The 19,710-nt window shown below is 41.0% G+C and overlaps 1 protein-coding gene across 3 annotated transcripts in view; it reads left to right on the top strand.

Moving 5' to 3' along the window:
* The window catches only part of LOC117521928 (KN motif and ankyrin repeat domain-containing protein 4-like), a 50,504-nt gene that overhangs the window by 18,714 nt on the left and 12,080 nt on the right, over positions 1-19,710 (top strand). For all 3 annotated transcript variants that reach the window (XM_034183294.1, XM_034183293.1, XM_034183292.1), the window contains 3 exons: positions 10,107-10,176; positions 10,271-11,755; positions 19,521-19,593. In XM_034183294.1, the coding sequence (XP_034039185.1) occupies positions 10,113-10,176; positions 10,271-11,755; positions 19,521-19,593 (1,622 nt within the window). In that variant the 5' untranslated portion in view covers positions 10,107-10,112. The remainder of the gene's footprint in view (positions 1-10,106; positions 10,177-10,270; positions 11,756-19,520; positions 19,594-19,710) is intronic.

Raw genomic sequence — 19,710 nt, 5'->3', positions numbered from 1 at the left:
GAGATCATGTCAGCAAAGGCTCACCAACACTGTCAGATGACATGCGTGTTGTCAGGTGAGAGTGTGAGTGACAGTGAGGTGTTCAATTAAAGGAAACAATGGTAAAATAAAAACATAACAAACAATGATGACAACAGCCTGAGCTCATTCATGTGTGATGGTTTTGCTTCGCTCTGCAGATACGGGGGCGTGTCCAGCTCAGACTCACTCTCGCAGCTGACACTGACAGGGTGAACACACCGTGTTAAATTAAAACAAAGAACAATAAATAATACTAATAACAATGATCAGCATTACATGAGAGCCAGGTCACACGTGCAGATATGTCTTATGCAGCTGCAATTTGCACCGGACAGGTGGGCGTGTCACCGACAAGCCGGCAGTAGTTCAGCCCTGTGTCAGTGCTGCTCACAGCTGGAGAACACACTTTGTGCCATATAGAACACCACCTCGCAACACTGCACTGTGAAGCACAGGTGTCGACATGCTTTCCTGAGGTGGTAAGAAATAAAAACACATAACGCTTTCAGCAGTGCTTCACTGTGCACTGCTAACGCAATCAGCCAGGCTGGTCCACGTGAATATATCCATCTGATCATATGACCGCTAAGCTAGCAAGTCAAATGTCACACCCATCACACGAGTGATAGTCCACATAATGCAGTGTCCTTCGGTGCACCGTGTGCTGCACAGCTGGACACGGTTGATGTGTTCATGATCATTCAAACATGTCAGTTCATTAATTCCTTGGTTCTTGTACAGAGTAACAGGGAACAAAGGGCCGTTAATTCTTATATTGTCTGCTCTTTACACCAGGAATTAAATATTTTACTGACAAAATGCAATCCATTTGATCTGTCATTTCCAACAAAGACCGTCACATCATCATGCATCAATTATACATCATAAGGGGAACTTTATTAATCCTGAAGCAAATTGCTTTGCCAGAGTGCCAAAATTGTCACAGTAAATTGGTTTTCTTTTTGTCACTTTTTCATTTTTCTTTAATTTATTACAGTGAGAACATAATCATTACGAATAACATGATTGTCTTACATTCAAACAGTACATTAATTGTTCTTCTAATGTTCTGTGGTCTCTCATTAATTTATCCTTAGACATTTTCATTTATTTATGTACATTTGTACATCTAATTCCTTCCACTGTGGTGTAAGCGTGATGTGGTCTCACACCTTTAATGTGCTCGCAATGTGTTTGTGCGCACGCATGAGCGTGCACAAAACCGTCGCCACAGGATCTTTCACACCTGTCCGACCGTGTCCCCTCCCGACAGCAGCTGGAATTTTACACGGCTCACCAACTTGTTGTTTTTCATCTTTTTTTTGTCTGGTTTCTTCCGGTCTTTTGCCCAACTTCGTGCTACGTGTGAAGGGGCCCTAATCAAGTTACCCCAAATAACCATAAATAAAACTTTAACCGTTTGCTACAAAAGTATCAGAATAAGAGTCAGTAATCATATGAAGTATAGAATCTTCAGTCTTCATTGGAAAATAGATTTCTTGATGCTCTTCCGGGCTTCCACTTCAGTGCTCATTATTTCCTATGTTTTCTTGGGTTCACTTTCTTTCAGTTTTGCCTCGGGTCAGGTCAGCTGATTGCTGCACCCATGGCAAAACATTCAACTTTTAAAGAGTGCTTGATCCTTGTTTAAGATATTTTGAAGCTTTTGGCTGAATGTGACCACATAATAGAGGTCAAAACGCCCCACTGTTTTCCTCCAGAAGAATTTCTAGGGCCTTGGTGAACCATTCTGCCACCCTCTTATCTTCTGCCCTCCCCTACAGTCTGATGTTGTCAATGCAACTCCAGACTTTATGCACACACTGACAGAAACTGATACAAACTCATCTGACTGAAACGAACTCATCTCATCTGCACACATGACAGGCTTAGGGCCGCACTTGACACTACTGCGGCTCCCCTATGCTCACATTTCCTCAATTTGGATGACCGAATGCTTCAAAGTTTAGCGTACATAAACAATCAAATGTATATGTATGGTTGTTTTAATTCTGATGTGTACCATTATTACGTTCAACTTGTAATAACTGTGGATTAATTGTATTTTTGCCTGAGGTGATTTTGATTTTATTTAGCACAAAATAAAACATACAAAATAATGTATATACATAAAACAACAAAAGAGAGAAAGAGAGAGAGAGAGAGAGAAAAAAATACAATAAGTAATGTGCAAGGGAGTGGTGGAAGCCAAAAAGGCTTATAGAGAATCCTACTCCCGAATAAAGCAAACATAACAGAATACAACAGAATTACACAATTTTTTCCAGATTATAACAAGTCATTGTAAATACTCCTGCAGAATCTTCGCTTTTAGTCCACTTTTATACATATATAAAGATGTACACAAGATGTTCACAAGATGTACATTATCATTCCAAGATTTAATGCCATGATATCTGATGTGATGCTGATAACGAGTCACTCCATGCAAACGTAAATACAAATGTGCAGCCTGCCTGGTCGGATAATTATGAATTTGATGGTTATGCACAAAATAATATTTAATGAAGGAAGGCCACTTAATATCATAGAGAGCTCTGAAAACAAACGTACAGGTCAAGAAAATATTTATATGGAAAATATTTAAGAGCTGCAATTTAAAAAACTGAGGTGCATTTGGAGCACAAGGTTTCGAATGAGTAGCTATTCGAGCAAATTTTTTTCTGTAGAAGAAATATTTTGTTTATATAAGTTGCAAAGGTACTTCTCCATACAATATTACAGTAACTTAAATATGGATAAACTAAACTATAATATAATGTCAAAAGACATTTGTGATGTACTCGATATCTTATTTTGGTTATGATTCCTATTGACTTGGTTATTTTTTTTTTACAAACATGATCAATATGTTCTCTCCAAGACAGTTTCTCGTCTATCCACAAACACAAAAAACATATAGATGAAACCCTTGATATTATTTCATTATCTATGCAAATTTTCATTACACCATGATTACTTTTTTATTGCCAGAAAATAACATAAAATTTGACTTTTGTTTTATATTTAACAATAATTTATTGGCTTTGAACCAGGTTGAATAATTACAAAGATCATCATTTAAAGTACTGAACAACTATCACTATCTTTGCTGGAAATAAAAAGAGTAGTATCATCAGCAAACAACAAAGGGAATGTAGTAGTAGAAACAGATGCAAAATCATTAATATATATTATAAACAATAACGGTCCCAGAATTGAACCTTGAGGTACTCCACACTCTATACAATTGATATCCAAGTCCAGGTTTAGAGAAACATTCTGTTTTCTTTCGGATAAATAATTACTAAGCCATGTATGTACAGTTGCCTTAAATCCATATTTGTTTAACTTTGAAAGCAAAATTTCATGATTTACTGTATCAAACAGTTTGGAAAGATCTAAAAACACACCACAACAGATTTAACAAAAGATGTACTTATTCCATCATGGCCAGCTGCAGATGGACGCAGACCAGCAATGATTTCACAAACCTCATTGGAATTTGTGGGTTCAAATTCAACCATAGAAGGAAATGAACCTTTAATGTAATCAACAGGTTTTATATTTGTGGAGTCAATTTTCTTTGCAAGAGAAGCACCAACATTTGAAAAGAAATTATTAAATTTGCAAGTAATATCAAAAGGATCAGAGAAACTTCTAGATCCATCTAAAAAAGTTGACGGATATTTTGATAAACATGTTTTCTTTTTAAGTAGTTCATTGATTATTTTCCAGGTCCCTTTAATATTGTTTATTGATTTTTGAAAATTGTCACTGAAGTATTTCTTCTTTGCAGCCCTAAGAAGAGTAGTGTATTTATTTTTATAGAATTTATAGGTTGATAAATTTAAAGGCAAAGGAGATGATAAATATTTTTTATACAACTTGGTTTTTTTGAATAAAGATTTTTGTAGTCCCTTAGAAAACCATGGGGTTTGCTTTCTGGACGTATCACCAGATAATTTAATGATTGGAAATGATTTTTCGTAAGCTTCATTGAACATTTGCATGAAGACCTGATAGGCTAAATTGTAATCTGTTTCCATATATATTTTTTCAAAGGATATGTTCTCAATTTGTCTCTTAAATTTAATTTTATTAGTAGTATTGAAATTTCTATAGTAAGTAGTAGACTTCTTATTTGGCATATAACAATTTTCCAATTACACAATTTGAAATATTGGAAAGTGATCTGAAATATCCGTAAACATATTCCAGATTTCATTGCATAATTTAAGTTATTAAATAAAATATTGTCTATTAATGTAACAGAATATTCTGTGACTCTTGTCGTTTTGGTAATTGAGGGAAAGAAGTAAAAGTAAGTAGTGATTGGGTGTGAAGAAATCTCATTGCACTTTTGTAATGACAATAAATCAATCTATCTATCTATCTATCTATCTATCTATCTATCTATCTATCTATCTATCTATCTATCTATCTATCTATCTATCTATCTATCTATCTATCTATCTATCTATCTATCTATCTATCTATCTATCTATCTATCTATCTATCTATCTATCTATCTAATATAGCCATAAATAATGTAAAATGCATGCTGATATTTTTTGTCAGATATTACATAGCTATTTTTACAAAGTTACAGGGCTGATATTATCCACTGGGGAATATGGTGAGATATCCTGCTTCCAAGAGCCCCCAGAAGTTTTAAATCCAAAGTCTCTTGTGACACAAGGAGCTCAGTACTCTCTGTGTGAAAAAGGCAATAAATTCTAGGAACAATTACATTAAATCAATTTTGCTTCTAGTTTGCGCTTCCACTTGACCATGGAATGTTGAGTTGTATGTGTGTGCTACATAAGAGCGAGTCCCAGCTTTGTTCGCATGAGGTGAGCCAGCGATGTGACAAATACGAGGTCTGTGATAAAAGTAACGGACCTTATTATTTTTTTCAAAAACCATATGGATTTGAATCACGTGTGATTACATCAGACATGCTTGAACCTTCGTGGGCATGCGAGAGTTTTTTCACGCCTGTTGGTTACGTCATTCGCCTGTGGGCAGTCTTTGAGTGAGGAGTGGCCCACCCTCTCGTCGATTTTTCATTGTTTAGGAATGGCTCAGACACTGCTGCTTTGTTTGATAAAAAAATTTTCAAAAACTGTAAGGCACAACTGAGTGGACACCATTCGATAAATTCGGCTGGTTTTCGGTAAAAATTTTAACGGCTGATGAGAGATTTTGGTCTGGTAGTGTCGCTTTAAGGACGGCCCACGGCGCCTGATGGCGATCTGTGCTTCGAGGCGGCAGCGTCTCGCTGTTTCAAGTTGAAAACTTCCACATTTCAGGCTCTGTTGACCCAGTAAGTCGTCAGAGAACAGAGAACTTTCAGAAGAAGTCGGCATGAGGAGTTTATTCGGACATTCCATTGTTAACGGACATTTTGTAATGAAAGAACGTGCGGGCAGAGTCGCATGTCAGGCCGGACCCGACCGCAGGGGGTCGTGACAGGAAAAACACCTCCGTTGCCCTTACAAATGGTTTTCAACACGGAGGTGTTTTTCCTGTCGCGGCGCACACAGATTCGCCGAGTCGTTTCTGTGACGACTCGGCGAATCTGTGTGCGCACGTCTTTCATTACAAAATGTCCTTAAACAGTGGAATGTCCGCATAAAGTCCTCACGCCGGCCTCTTCTGAATCTTCTCTGTTCTCTCACGACGTCCTGGGTGAATTAAGCCTTAAATTAGGATGTTTTCAGGTCGAAACAGGCCGACGACGGTGCCTGGAAGCGCTGCGCGACGTCCCGCTCCATGGGAAAGTCCTTACAGCAACAGAAACACCCCATAATCTCTCATCAGCCGTTAAACTTTTCACCGAAAACCAGCTTAATTTCTCGAATAGTGTCCACTCGGATATTCCTCACAGGTCCAGAAAAAATGTTGATAAAGCAACGCGCGCCGTCCGCAGCGGCTATTCAGACAAAGAGATTCCGACGGGTGGGGTGGAGCACTCCTCACTCAAGGCCTGCCCACAGGCGAATGACGTCACCGACATGCGTGAAAAAACTCGCATGCGCACGAGGGTTCAAGCTTGTCTGATGTAAAAACATATGAATCAAATCCATTTATTTTTTGAAAAAAATAAAAAGGACCTCTTTTTTCATCACAGACCTCGTACGATTTATGAGGTAATTCTGGTGTGGTCATGCCCCATGATTTATTGGAGGAAGCCTTAAAACCAGAGAAAAAACCTCATAGATAATGAGGTGATGTATTTGGAAAGAAAACCATTTATAAAACTCCAAAAGCTGCTTCTTATGTTTGCACTTCTGTACACATGTTGTCTGCAGATTTTGCACAATATGTGCACTAGTTTGCACAAAGCATACGTCAGTAGCCTTTGCTGCCACTCAGAGTGTGTGAATAACGGCGCTGTAGTTCCCAGCAGTGATATGTGGTGGAGTCTGATGGTGTTGTCTGTTTACTGCATAGCTCACATTGTTTTGGGTTGCGGCTCAGTGGCTGCGGTCCCTAAAGAGGACACCGACCACAAATGCTAGTGGTCAGGAGAGAGGAGGAAAAATGGGAGGAGGGAGGACGGGGATTGAGAGGGCATGGAAAAAGAGAAACGGGGAACGAGGGGAGATGGTTATGTACGTGTGCCCGTTGTATTCTGTTAAAGGTAATTACATACAGGAAATAGGAATAGGAAATGATTAAAAGCAAAGCAGCTATTGGAGAAAATCTGCAGACAAACAAGAAGAAGAATGGAGAGAGTGAGAGCAGGAAGAGAGGAAAGCAGTGAGTCAGAACAATGGATGTCTGTATTTATGTCTGTAGGAGTATATTTCGTTCCACTGGCCACAGTTACTGGGCTAAACACTTCCCAAGATATTTTCAGCTCTGGGTCTGAATGTCAGGGCTGTAATCAAGTGAGCATCAGGCCTGCCACTGTGGAATAACAGCAGCCTGATGCATGGAAGAAATGAACGTAGTAAATGGGTGAAGAAAAACAGAAGTCTCAGACAAGAATAGAATGAGAGGGAGGAAGAGAGAAAACAGTTTGTGAATGTTTGTGTTTTGTTAGCGGTTTAGTGTTGCCTCAAACAGTTATCGCTGTTTTCTATTTGGTCATGAAATTGAGATTTTATCAGTAAAAATGGCAAAACTGAAGTCAGTGCTCAGTATCTTTTCTCTCAAATTGATCAATATCTTCATGATGGTGTTAACGATGTGCACTGTTGGGGAGTAATTAGTTACATATAACAGAGTTATAAGTAATTAAATTACAAAACAAATGTAACTGATATCATTACAGTTACTGAGGAAAAAACATGTAAAGTTTTGAGTTAAAATATTGGTCATTACATATATATATATATATATATATACAACCCCTGGCAAAAATTATGGAATCACCGGCCTTGGAGGATGTTCATTCAGTTGTTTAATTTTGTAGAAAAAAAGCAGATCACAGACATGACACAAAACTAAAGTCATTTCAAATGGCAACTTTCTGGCTTTAAGAAACACTATAAGAAATCAAGAAAAAAAGATTGTGGCAGTCAGTAACGGTTACTTTTTTAGACCAAGCAGAGGAAAAAAATATGGACTCACTCAATTCTGAGGAATAAATTATGGAATCACCCTGTAAATTTTCATCCCCAAAACTAACACCTGCATGAAATCACATCTGCTCGTTAGTCTGCATCTAAAAAGGAGTGATCACACCTTGGAGAGCTGTTGCACCAAGTGGACTGACATGAATCATGGCTCCAACGAGATTTCAATTGAAACAAAGGAGAGGATTATCAAACTCTTAAAAGAGGGTAAATCATCACGCAATGTTGCAAAAGATGTTGGTTGTTCACAGTCAGCTGTGTCTAAACTCTGGACCAAATACAAACAACATGGGAAGGTTGTTAAAGGCAAACATACTGGTAGATCAAGGAAGACATCAAAGCGTCAAGACAGAAAACTTAAAGCAATATGTCTCAAAATATGAAAATGCACAACAAAACAAATGAGGAACGAATGAGAGGAAACTGGAATCAACGTCTGTGACAGAACTGTACGAAACCGCCTAAAGGAAATGGGATTTACATACAGAAAAGCTAAACGAAAGCCATCATTAACACTTAAACAGAAAAAAACAAGGTTACAATGGGCTAAGGAAAAGCAATCGTGGACTGTGGATGACTGGATGAAAGTCATATTCAGTGATGAATCTCGGATCTGCATTGGGCAAGGTGATGATGCTGAAACTTTTGTTTGGTGCCGTTCCAATGAGATTTATAAAGATGACTGCCTGAAGAGAACATGTAAATTTCCACAGTCATTGATGATATGGGGCTGCATGTCAGGTAAAGGCACTGGGGAGATGGCTGTCATTACATCATCAATAAATGCACAAGTTTACGTTGATATTTTGGACAATTGAAAGGATGTTTGAGGATGATGAAATCATTTTTCAAGAAGATAATGCATCTTGCCGTAGAGCAAAAACTGTGAAAACATTCCTTGCAAAAAGACACATAGGGTCAATGTCATGACATAGGGTCAATGTCAACCAGCAGATGTGATTTGAAGCAGGTGTTAGTTTTGGGGATGAAAATTTACAGGGTGATTCCATAATTTATTCCTCAGAATTGAGTGAGTCCATATTTTTTTCCTCTGCTTGGTCTAAAAAAGTAACCGTTACTGACTGCCACAATTATTTTTCCTGATTTCTTATAGTGTTTCTTAAAGCCAGAAAGTTGCCATTTGAAATGACTTTAGTTTTGTGTCATGTCTGTGATCTGCTTTTTTTCTACAAAATTAAACAACTGAATGAACATCCTCCAAGGCCGGTGATTCCATAATTTTTGCCAGGGGTTGTGTGTATATATATATATATATATATATATATATATATATATATATATATATATATATATATATATATCTCAGAAACCATTAAAGAAAATGTAATAAATCCTACAAAGGTCAAGAAAATTTCAGGAAATTTCTTGAAATTTGCTGGACTTAAACTTCAGTCTGTGTATGATCATTCCCAAAGTTTCAGTTATCTTGGTCACTTTGCATGAAAGTCATGTCTTTTCAAAATTATGCTCCAAATGGTATGAATTGTTGGCGACATAGGCCTCCAGGCAAAATGTCTTTTCTTTGGTTGACCAGGACTTATTGGGGAAGACGATTGTGCCAATCATCTTTCTTGAAATTTGCTGGACCTTTGTAGGACTTTTATTCCACACAAACTTGTCAGTTTTCCAACATTGGAATTGTTTGGAATGTTGTTGCTTGGGAGACAGAAAAGAGGGCAACATTCTCTGCTGATGATAATTCATCACTCACTCATTTTCAATCACTTACTCCAATTAAGGGTCGCAGGGGGCTGGAGCCTATCTAAGCAGTCATAGCTCATGAGCCAGGGTACACTCTAGACAGGACACCAGTTGGTCGCAGGGCCACATATAGACAAACACATTCACACCCGCATGTACACCTACAGACAATTTAAAGTTTCTAATCCACCTAGCCTGCATGTCATTGGATGTGGGAAGAAGCCAGAGCACCTGGAGGGAACACACACACAAACACAGGGAGAACTTGCAAACTCCACACAGAAAGGCCACAGGTGGGAATCGATCCCATAACCTTCTTCCTGTGAGGCAACAGTGCTAACCACTAAGCCACCATGCTGCCCCATATTAAAGAACTTTCAATAAAGGTTTGACAATAATCATTGTTAAGTCGGTAGAGTCAAGTCCACTGGACTTGGTTAGTTCCTTGAGTCCAGTGTACTTGATTCAACCCATTTGAATACCATGACCTGAGTGACTGACAATCTCCACAGACATCCAGACAGTAATCATGAGGTCTGCATTGCCAGGTTTAAATTAATATTTTTAAGAATTTTCAGCTTCATTATTCAGTTTAAAACATTTGTTTGAAATGTAATAAAAATAACCAAAATTAATAAATCACATTACTCTAATGAAGTAATTAAAATAGTTACAATATTTACTACATTTCATACGTAACCTTCCCAACATTGCTGTGTCTTCCTTGCTTTGCTTTTCCTGTTTGATTTTTAATTATTTCCATTCTTTTATCAGGTGCCAATGGTCCAACCAGACAATATGACAACAAGCTGTTCACACAGCAAACTAACAGAAAGACAAAATGGTAACACTCATAGTAATATACAACAATATAACAATATATTTGCACTTTATCCAACTTTATTTACTGGTGATAATAAAATACTGTATGTTTCCAGGAAGTGTGTTACCGAACAAAACAACAACCAATGGAATTCAGTGGAGACCTCCTTACTCTGTGGAAACTCCTTACGGGTTTCGACTGGATTTGGACTTCCTGAAATATGTAGATGACATTGAGAAAGGCAACACAATTAAAAGGATTCCTATCCAGCGCCGAAGCAAGGGTCCTCGATCCAGCACCCTGCCAAGGAACATCAACCCCTCAAATATTGGCTCCCACCCTAGTCCCTGGGGATCCACTGGAGCTCTGGGCATCAGGTCACGGTTGCTGGATGCACATCCTCGTCATGGATATACTTCATGGGCTTATGACCACAGGTATGTTTCTCCTAAAGGACAAAAATCACTGGCAGAGATGGAGGCCAGAATCAAAGAATTCGATGAGCAACCACTAGGGGAGCACATCAGACCTCACCTCCTTCGTGCCTCTAGTCTCCCACTCACAGTATTACTGAATCAGGGATCAGAGTCTGTGGATGATCTTGGAAGCCTCAGGAATTCTAGGGATCACCTTATTGGAAGGAACATCTCCTGTGAAGACATCTTCCACTCTCCAGACAGCCCTCACACCCTGGATGGCTCAGGGTTGGTGAGGCGTCTTACAGAGGCGCTGGAACGTGTGAGTGAGCTGGAGATGGAGGTGAGGGTTATTCCAGAGCTCAAGACTCAGATCTCTACTCTTCAAGAGGAAAGGGAAAGGCTCCTTCTTGGTCTGAATCCATCTGATCAATCCTCAGTCCGTACCACTACAAACTCTCATTCCTTTCCCAACATGTGCACCTTGAGTGTCAAAAGACCACAATATGAAAGCTATGTCCCATCTCCCAGAAATCACTACTCAGATCTGTCACACGAGTGGAGGAATAGCACAGATCTGGATGAGCTCCTGACGGTGACATCCTTGCAGGCCAAGGTGGCAGCATTGGAGCAGAAGCTCCATGAGACCAGCCTTGAGCTCCAGAAGATGTTGGGCATACTGAAAGAGCAGCAGGAGGAGAGTCAAAGGAAGGAGGAGAACATTGAACAGCTTCTTAGGAATTCTGGGACATGGGTCCATGCAGACAGGGTGGTAGCTCAGGATGAAAGAAATGAAAGAGCAGACACCTCCACTGAAATATATAACCACAAAGTGTCTTCCTCCAGAGCTCCAGATGGAGTTATCAGTTTACAAAATGCTAGTGCAAATGCACAAAGAAATAGACATGTTGCCGATTCCACATTGTCATCGACTCTGAAGGTCCCACCAGTTCTTGTAGAACCTAGAGAGGACTTCACTGAGGATAAAGACAATGTCGTAATACTCTACCACATAAAGAGGATCAAGAGACTGTTGGGGCAGCAGTGGGAATGTTTGTGTACAGTGATGGGGTCCACACATCCAGACCCCAAAGTCACTTCTCTGCAACAGGAGATGATGGGACTCGTTGACATGCTTTCCTCCTACTACAGCCAAGATGGACAAACTCAAACTCAATATCAAGGTATTACAGTCCACATATGGTTTATTTTAACATTTACATTGGTTAGATACCACCGTACCCATTTCACAGCACTATGCACTGGGGAGAAAACAAAGAAAAGTACTTCATGTGCTAGAAAACATATTCTTTTATTAATAATTTCTTTGGGTTTCTACAGCAGATTTGCACGGTGATTTGGCACAAGTTTTATGCTGGAGACCCTTCCTGATGCAACAGTAGATGCACAAGGACACTGGGCTTTAAACCCTGAACCTTCTGGCTGGAAGTCAGTCTGCCTCACCACTGATGACAGTCCATTATTAGATAACTTCACCTTCCAAAAGTGTGAAAACATGTCCTACTGCAATATGAGGAGCTCTGTCTTACATCTGTCGCAAAGCAGGGTACAGTCATTGCTAGTTTCCAAGTGATGCAATTATCATTTTTATACCCATCACCCACTCTAGTTAAATGGCAAAGGTATTTGCACTCACTTGTGCACCAATGGGCACATTATGGGCCTTTCACTTTGCAAGCATTGAGGGCGTTAGACGCGTCACGGATCGGTCTAAAAAACATTATTTTCGATGAGACGCTTTTGCGTTTTAGACGCGAAGCAAAGTGTTGCGTCAAAAAAAACTGAGCTGAAGCGAATGCTTTGCCGGGACAGTGCATTGCTACTTCGGCAAGCTGATCAGGACAGAGTCATTTCTAAAATATGAATTTGATTAGTGATAATGAATGTTTTAAAATTGTGCACAACAGGGGCAGGTCTTCTACCTGTGCAAATGTCTTTTGACTGAACTTTGAGTTTATGGACATGTTTAATGATTCATTCATTTAATGCTAAAATATAAAATGAAAAAACTTTTAGAAAAATAATAAAATAGTTGCTCTTTAAAGAGCCTTTGTTTTATTTAGAAGCAAAGAAGCAGGTGTTGCTTTGCTGGACTCTGGACATTTTAGCAGATGAAGGTCTCTTCTGCAGCTTCGACCACTGATGGAGTATTTGAAGACACTTTTCTTCCAAGATGTTTTCTTCCAACTGGACTTCATGGAGACTTCATTACAGTGCATGTGTAATTTAGGCTGTCTGGACAGCAAATTTTTCTGATTGTAGGACAAATAAAAAATATTTCTTAAAATATAGCAAAACACTAAAACAATAAAAAAGAGGGGGAAAAAAACTCTGGAAGCCCCCCCCAAAAAATCTATATTATTTAAAGTTGAGTTTTTTGTGGTCTCACAAGTAACAAAAAAAAAAAAGCTGTAGCTTTATTTGGTAAAAATAAAAATAGACTAAAGCATTTACAAATTAAAATGTTCGCCCAGCTCAACTGTGATTCTGCATGTAAAAGGCTAAGCTAATTTTAACCAAGCATTAAACCTTCAGCAGTGTCATAATGTCACATTTTATTTTTAAATTATTCTCTCCTCGAGTAAGCTGTAGAACTAAGCTCCATTGTTCAAACTGGGTATTTGTATATATCCAAAAGTGAGGAATTTCAGATTGATTCGGTCTGTTCCATCACCCGGGCTGCATGTCTCACTCTACCCTGGAATGAGGCCTGAACTCCGCCTCCTCCGCTCTGTACACTGTCACGGTTCAACCGATACCACCAAGTCATCAGTCCTCCATCGGCTCGCGTCACTCCAAAAAGTAGCTGAACAAAGCTTCTCCCAGCAGGATAATGGGAGACTTGTTCTTCTACTGTTTTTAAAGCTTTTTTGTGGTTCTACAGGCACAAATCCAAGATAGCGATCGCTCAGCTTTTTTGGGCTTTGGAAAAAGCCAGAGTGTGACATAGAAACCTCCGCTCCCCCTTGCCGCATCTGATGTGATGCATCTGCGCTGGGCAGCATTGTCTTTCGTGTCCGACGATTACAGTCTGAAAGGCCCTTCAGCCTTACAATGAGATGGATTGCTATCACAAAGACCACAGACCACCAAAACTTGGTCTGAAGCTGAGGAAAATAAGTATTTGAACACCCTGCAGTTTTGCAAATTCTCCCACGGAGGGGTCTGAAATTTTCATCTTAGGTGCATGTCCACTGTGAGAGACATAATCTAAAAAAAAAATCCGGAAATCACAATGTATGATTTTTTTAAATAATTTATTTGTATGTTACTGCTGCAAATAAGTATTTGAACACCTACCATCCAGCAAAAAGTCTGGCTCACACAGACCTGTTAATTTTTCTTTAAGAAGCCCTCTTATTCTGCACTCTTTACCTGTTATTAATTGCACCTGTTTGAACTTATCTGTATAAAAGACACCTGTTCACACACTCAGTCAATCACACTCCAACCTGTCCACCATAGCCAAGACCAAAGAGCTGTCTAAGGACACCAGGGACAAAACTGTAGACCTGCACAAGGCTGGGATGGACTACAGGACAATAGGCAAGCAGTTTGGTAGAAAACCACAACTGTTATGATTATTTATTAGAAAATGGAAGAAGCACAAGATGACTGTCAATCTCCCTCGGTCTGGGATTCCATGCAAGATCTCACTTTGTTGGGGTAAGGATGATTCTGAGAAAGCTCAGAACTACACAGGAGGACCTGGTCAATGACCTGAAGAGAGCTGGGACCACAGTCACAAAGATTACATTAGTAACACATGATGCTGTCATGGTTTAAAATCCTGCAGGGCAGCAAGGTCCCCCTGCTCAAGCCAGCACATGCCCAGGCCCATTTGAAGTTCACCAGTGACCATCTGGATGATCCACAGGAGGCATGGGAGAAGGTCATGTGGTCAGATGAGACCAGAATAGAGCTTTTTAGAATCAACTCCACTTACCATGTTTAGAGGATGAGAACAACCCCAAGAAAACCATCCAAACCGTGAAGCATGGGGGTGGAAACATCATACTCTGGAGGTGCTCTTCTGCAAAGGGGACAGGACGATGGCACCATATTGAAGGGAGGATGGATTGGGTTATATATTGCGAGATTTTGGCAAACAACCTCCTTCCCTCAGTAAGAGAATTGAAGATGGGTCATGGCTGGGTCTTCCAGCATGACAATGACCCCAAACACACAGCCAGGGCAACTAAGGAGGGGCTCTGTAAGAAGCATTTCAATGTCCTTGAGTGGCCTGGCCAGTCTCCAGACTTGAACCCAATAGAAAATCTTTGGTGGGAACTGAAACTCCAAACCTGAAAGATCTAGAGAAGATCTGTATGGAGGAGTGGACCAAAATCCCTGCTGCAGTGTGTGCAAACCTGGTGAAAAACTACAGGAAACGTTTGACCTCTGGAATTGCAAACAAAGGCTACTGTACCACAAATATTAACATTGATTTTCACAGGTGTTCAAATACTTATTTGCAGCAGTAACAGACAAATAAATTATTAAAAAAATCATATATTGTGATTTCTGAATTTTTTTTTTTTAGATTATGTCTCTCACAGTGGACATGCACCTAAGATGAAAATTTCAGACCCCTCCATGATTTCTAAGTGGGAGAACTTGCAAAACCGCAGGGTGTTCATATATATATATATATATATATATATATATATATATATATATATATATATACGAGGTCTATTAGAAAAGTGTCCGACCATATTATTTTTTTCAAAAACCATATGGATTTGAATCACGTGTGATTGCGTCAGACAAGCTTTAACCCTCATGCGCATGCATGAGTTTTTCCACGCCTGTCGGTTGCGTCATTCGCCTGGGGGGCTTTGAGTGAGGAGTGGTCCAGCCCCCTCGGCGGATTTTCATTGTCAGGAAATGACGGAATGATTTAGGCTTTTTTTTTCCATCAGAATTTTTTCAGAAACTGTTAGAGACTGGCAGCTGGAAACCATTCGAAAAATTTATCTGGCTATCGGTGAAAATGTTACGAGCTTGGTAGAGAATAAGGAATGTTACTGTCACTTTAAGGACGGCCCCCAGCGGCTGTGGGGCGTGCCACGCTCCGAAGCTGCCATCGACAGGCTGAACGACCATTTCATTTCTAAACGGATGGCTGTCTGGATCCGTGACCATCGTGTGCCATGCTGGACATCAACCATTTTCCGGCAGATTTCACTTTTAACAAGAGATTTTGTCATGGAAAGCCGAGCGGAGGCTTTGCGCATCACGATGGATTCGCTACTGGAGCGAGACAAAACCACCTCCGTTTTGGTCTCACAGGACAGCTTTGAGATGGCGTTCAGACAGCTGTCGGTGGTTTTTCCATCGAGTGATTATCCGAGAAATTGTGGATGTGCCTGGACATGCGCGAAGCCTCCGCTCCTCTTTCCATGACAAAAACTCCTGTAACAGTGGAATGTGCTGTTCATTTCCAAACTGGACGCTGTGTTTTATCTGGGACGTCGTTTGACTAGCACAGGAATTGTGAAAAGACGTGGACATCAGCACTTTTTCGGCACATTGAGACAGACATGCGGAGGAATTCTGCACGTCGCAGCGGTGCCGCATGGCGCAAAGCAACGCCGTGATGAAGCCTCACAGGACATGTTCTGGCATGTCCAGGCACATCCACAATTTCTCGGATAATCACTCGATGGAAAAACCACCGACAGCTGTCTGAAATCCACCTGAAAGCCGTCCTGTGAGACCAACACGGAGGTGGTTTTGTGCTGTGTTATGAACGGCTCTGTGGCGCGTCCCACGCTTTTCTTTCCATGAAAAAAACTCCTGTAACAGTGGAATGTGCCGAAAAAGTGCTGATGTCCACGCCTTCTGCCTTTTTGTGAAAGTCAGATGACGTCCCAGATCAACAAAGCCTTCACTTTGGAAATGATCTGGTTGTTTCAGCTGGGTTTGAGCCTGTTGATCGGCTCTCAGAGCGCGGCGCGCTCTCAGCAGTTGTGGGCGGTCTTTAGACCGTCTGGATCACTACTTAATCTGTGTAATCCCCATAAAATCATCCCTGAAAGCCATATTAATTTTCCGAACGGTGTCCACCTGGAGGTCTCTCACAGTTTCTTGAAAAAAATTGATGCAGCAAAGCTCCAAATCGTTCAGACATTTATTCGCAATAAAAAAACGACGAGAGGGGTGGGTACTTGAAGGGTACTTTGGATGATGTGCGCTTTGTGAGTGGGGCGATGACCTGACTGTTACAAATAAAGTGACAGTAAAAACTGACAAAACCCAGAAAATGCTGAAGCTGTTTAACAGTTGTAGGTGTGGGCAATTGAGTGACGGCACTGACCTTTGCCAGATCTGGCTTAATTTGATTCTTAGAAATGATCAAACTGAGAAAGGAGATGGTGTCTTTATGGAAATCACAATTTTGCTTTGACATACAAATTATTCTCCAGCACATGCTGGAAAACCAGAGGGACATGATTGGTGTGTACAGAGAGGTTATTGAAAAAGATGGATGTCACAGAGTTAGATGAACACAAACCAGTTGAGGAAGTCCTGCAACACGTTGTTAACCAAGACCTGGAATATGACGGGAGCATTGGTGAGACCGAAGGGCATGACTAAAAACTCAAAGTGGCCAAGAGGGGTGTTAAGCGCAGTCATCCACTCATCGGACCAGATGGTAGGCATTCTGGAGATCCGGAGTGTCCCCTGCAAGCTGAGAGCTTGATGCAGTTTGTCCACTCCCGCTGGGTCCATGATGTGGCCAGAAATCCTTGTTGTGGCTGAGCTGATCAAGCCAAACTTGCCAAAAGCAAGGACCTGTTGTGAAAGCAAAGTAACAATTTATTGAGATGATAATGCAAGAGAATTTGGGAATGTAGCATGAGGCACAGGAGGCAGGAGACACAGACTGGACCAGAACAAGTGTAGTGGCAGAAACCTGAACCAAGTGGCCGCCCACTTACTTCTTACTTCTGTCTCATATATAAGGCTGACCATGTGTGTGTGTGTGTGTGTGTGTGTGTGTGTGTGTGCACGCTATGCATAGTCACAGTAATTAAGCAATCCACACCAAACTTTGCTATGGTGGCTGGGGGCACCAAGGGGGAGGTCACTGGGGCCCTTAGGTTGAAAGCGTACGAGGTCTGTCCAAAAAGTATTGGACCTTATTATTTTTTGCAAAAACCATATGGATTTGAATCACGTGTGACTGCATCAGCCAAACTTGAACCTTCGTGCGCATGCGTGAGTTTTTTCACGCCTGTCGGTTGCGTCATTCACCTGTGAGCAGGCTTTGTGTGAGCAGTGGTCCACCCCTCTCGTCGGATTTTTATTGCGAATAAATGTCTGAACAATTTGGATCTTTGCTGCATCAACTTTTTCCAGAAACTGTTAGAGACCTCCAGGTGGACACCATTCGGAAAATTTAGATGGCTTTCATGGGGATTACACAGATTAAGGAGTGCTCCAGCCGATTTAAAGACTGCCCACAGCGTCTGAGAGCGCGGCGCACTCCGAGCGCTGATCGACAGGCTGACACCCCGCTGAAACAACCAGATCATTTCCAACGTGAAGGCTTTGTTGATCTGGAACGTTGTCTGACTTTCACAAAAATGACAGAAGGCGTGGACATCAGCACTTTTTCGGCACATTCTACTGTTACAGGAGTTTTTTTTCATGGAAAGAGAAGCGGAGGATTGCACCACCGTGCCGCTCATGACGCGGGACAAAACCACCTCCGTGTTGGTCTCACAGGATGGCTTTCAGTTGGCTTTTCAGTCGTGTGAGTATCCGAGAAATTGTGCATGAGCTGGACATGCCCCAACATGTCCTGTGAGGCTTCATCACAGCATTGCTTTGTGCCATGCGGCTCCGCCGCGACGCGCGGAGTTCCTCCGCTCCTCTTGCCATGACAAAAACTCCTGTAACAGTGGAATGTGCCGTTCATTTCTAAACTGGACGCTGTCTTGATCCGGTATGTCATCTGACTAGCACAGGAATTGCTTAAGACGTGGACATCAGCACTTTTTCGGCACATTGAGACAGACGTGCGGACAGACTGCTTGATGTGGATTTGGCCACGTGTTTGATGGACCTTCTTGGACTTGGCCGTCAGAAGTGTAACTGTCTGTGGTGGAAGTGTTGAACTGATAGAGAGGTTCACCTATCTGCTTTTGATTTCAAGTGACACCTGGGAAGAATTTATAGAGTCACAAGGTTACTGGAAAGAGATGGATATTGATGGTGATATTTTTGCAGGAATTGAAGGTCCAAGTCTTTAGGGTCCTGTTGCGTCCTGTCGTACTGTAGGACTGTGAGACCTGACATAATGCACTGATATACAGCAATAACGAGATGTATTTGGTACTAGTGATCTTCAGAGGATGCGTGGGTACCACTGGAATGAGTTTGTGTTATATAAACGGTTACTTAATGAGACCAAGACGAGGTGAACCATTTGCATTGTGAAGGAAGGTCAAGTATGACATAATGGCCATGTGGCGCACTTCCCTGTGCATGATCCAGAACACTGGTGCCTCAGCATTGAGGACCCCAATAAATGGAAAAGGCCAAGGGAACACCGACATTTCACCTGAATGTGGCTTCACTAGTTCTGTAGGTTTATGGATGCAGCAACATACACGCTGGAGGAATCCAAGTTTTCTTTTATGGCAGATGAACACAAACTGTGCACCTTACTCATTTCAACACTGAAACATGTTAAATTTGTTTGCGCTCTCTCTCTCTCTCTCTCTCTCTCTCTCTCTCTCTCTCTCTCTCTCTCTCTCTCTCTCTCTCTCTCTCTCTCTATATATATATATATCACACACACACACACACACACACACACACACACACACACACACACACACACACACACACACACACACCAAATAATGTAAATGAAAACAAAAAATTAATGAGTCTGTAATGTTTCTTCTGCAGCCTCTAAATCTGTCAGGACATCAGATGAATGTACTGGGACACTAAAAAATTCCTACCCTGCTGTTCAAGACGGGTTAGTAAATATGTCTTTCTGCCTTTACTTGTTACAGTTGGAACTGACAAACTTTCTCAAATTGTGGTTGTTGTGACTGTGCAGAGGTGTCTTCATAATACACTGAAACATATCGGA

Source organism: Thalassophryne amazonica, chromosome 12, assembly GCF_902500255.1.
Source record: "Thalassophryne amazonica chromosome 12, fThaAma1.1, whole genome shotgun sequence".
Lineage (NCBI taxonomy): Eukaryota > Metazoa > Chordata > Actinopteri > Batrachoidiformes > Batrachoididae > Thalassophryne > Thalassophryne amazonica.
This window is presented reverse-complemented; position numbering and strand designations above follow the sequence as displayed.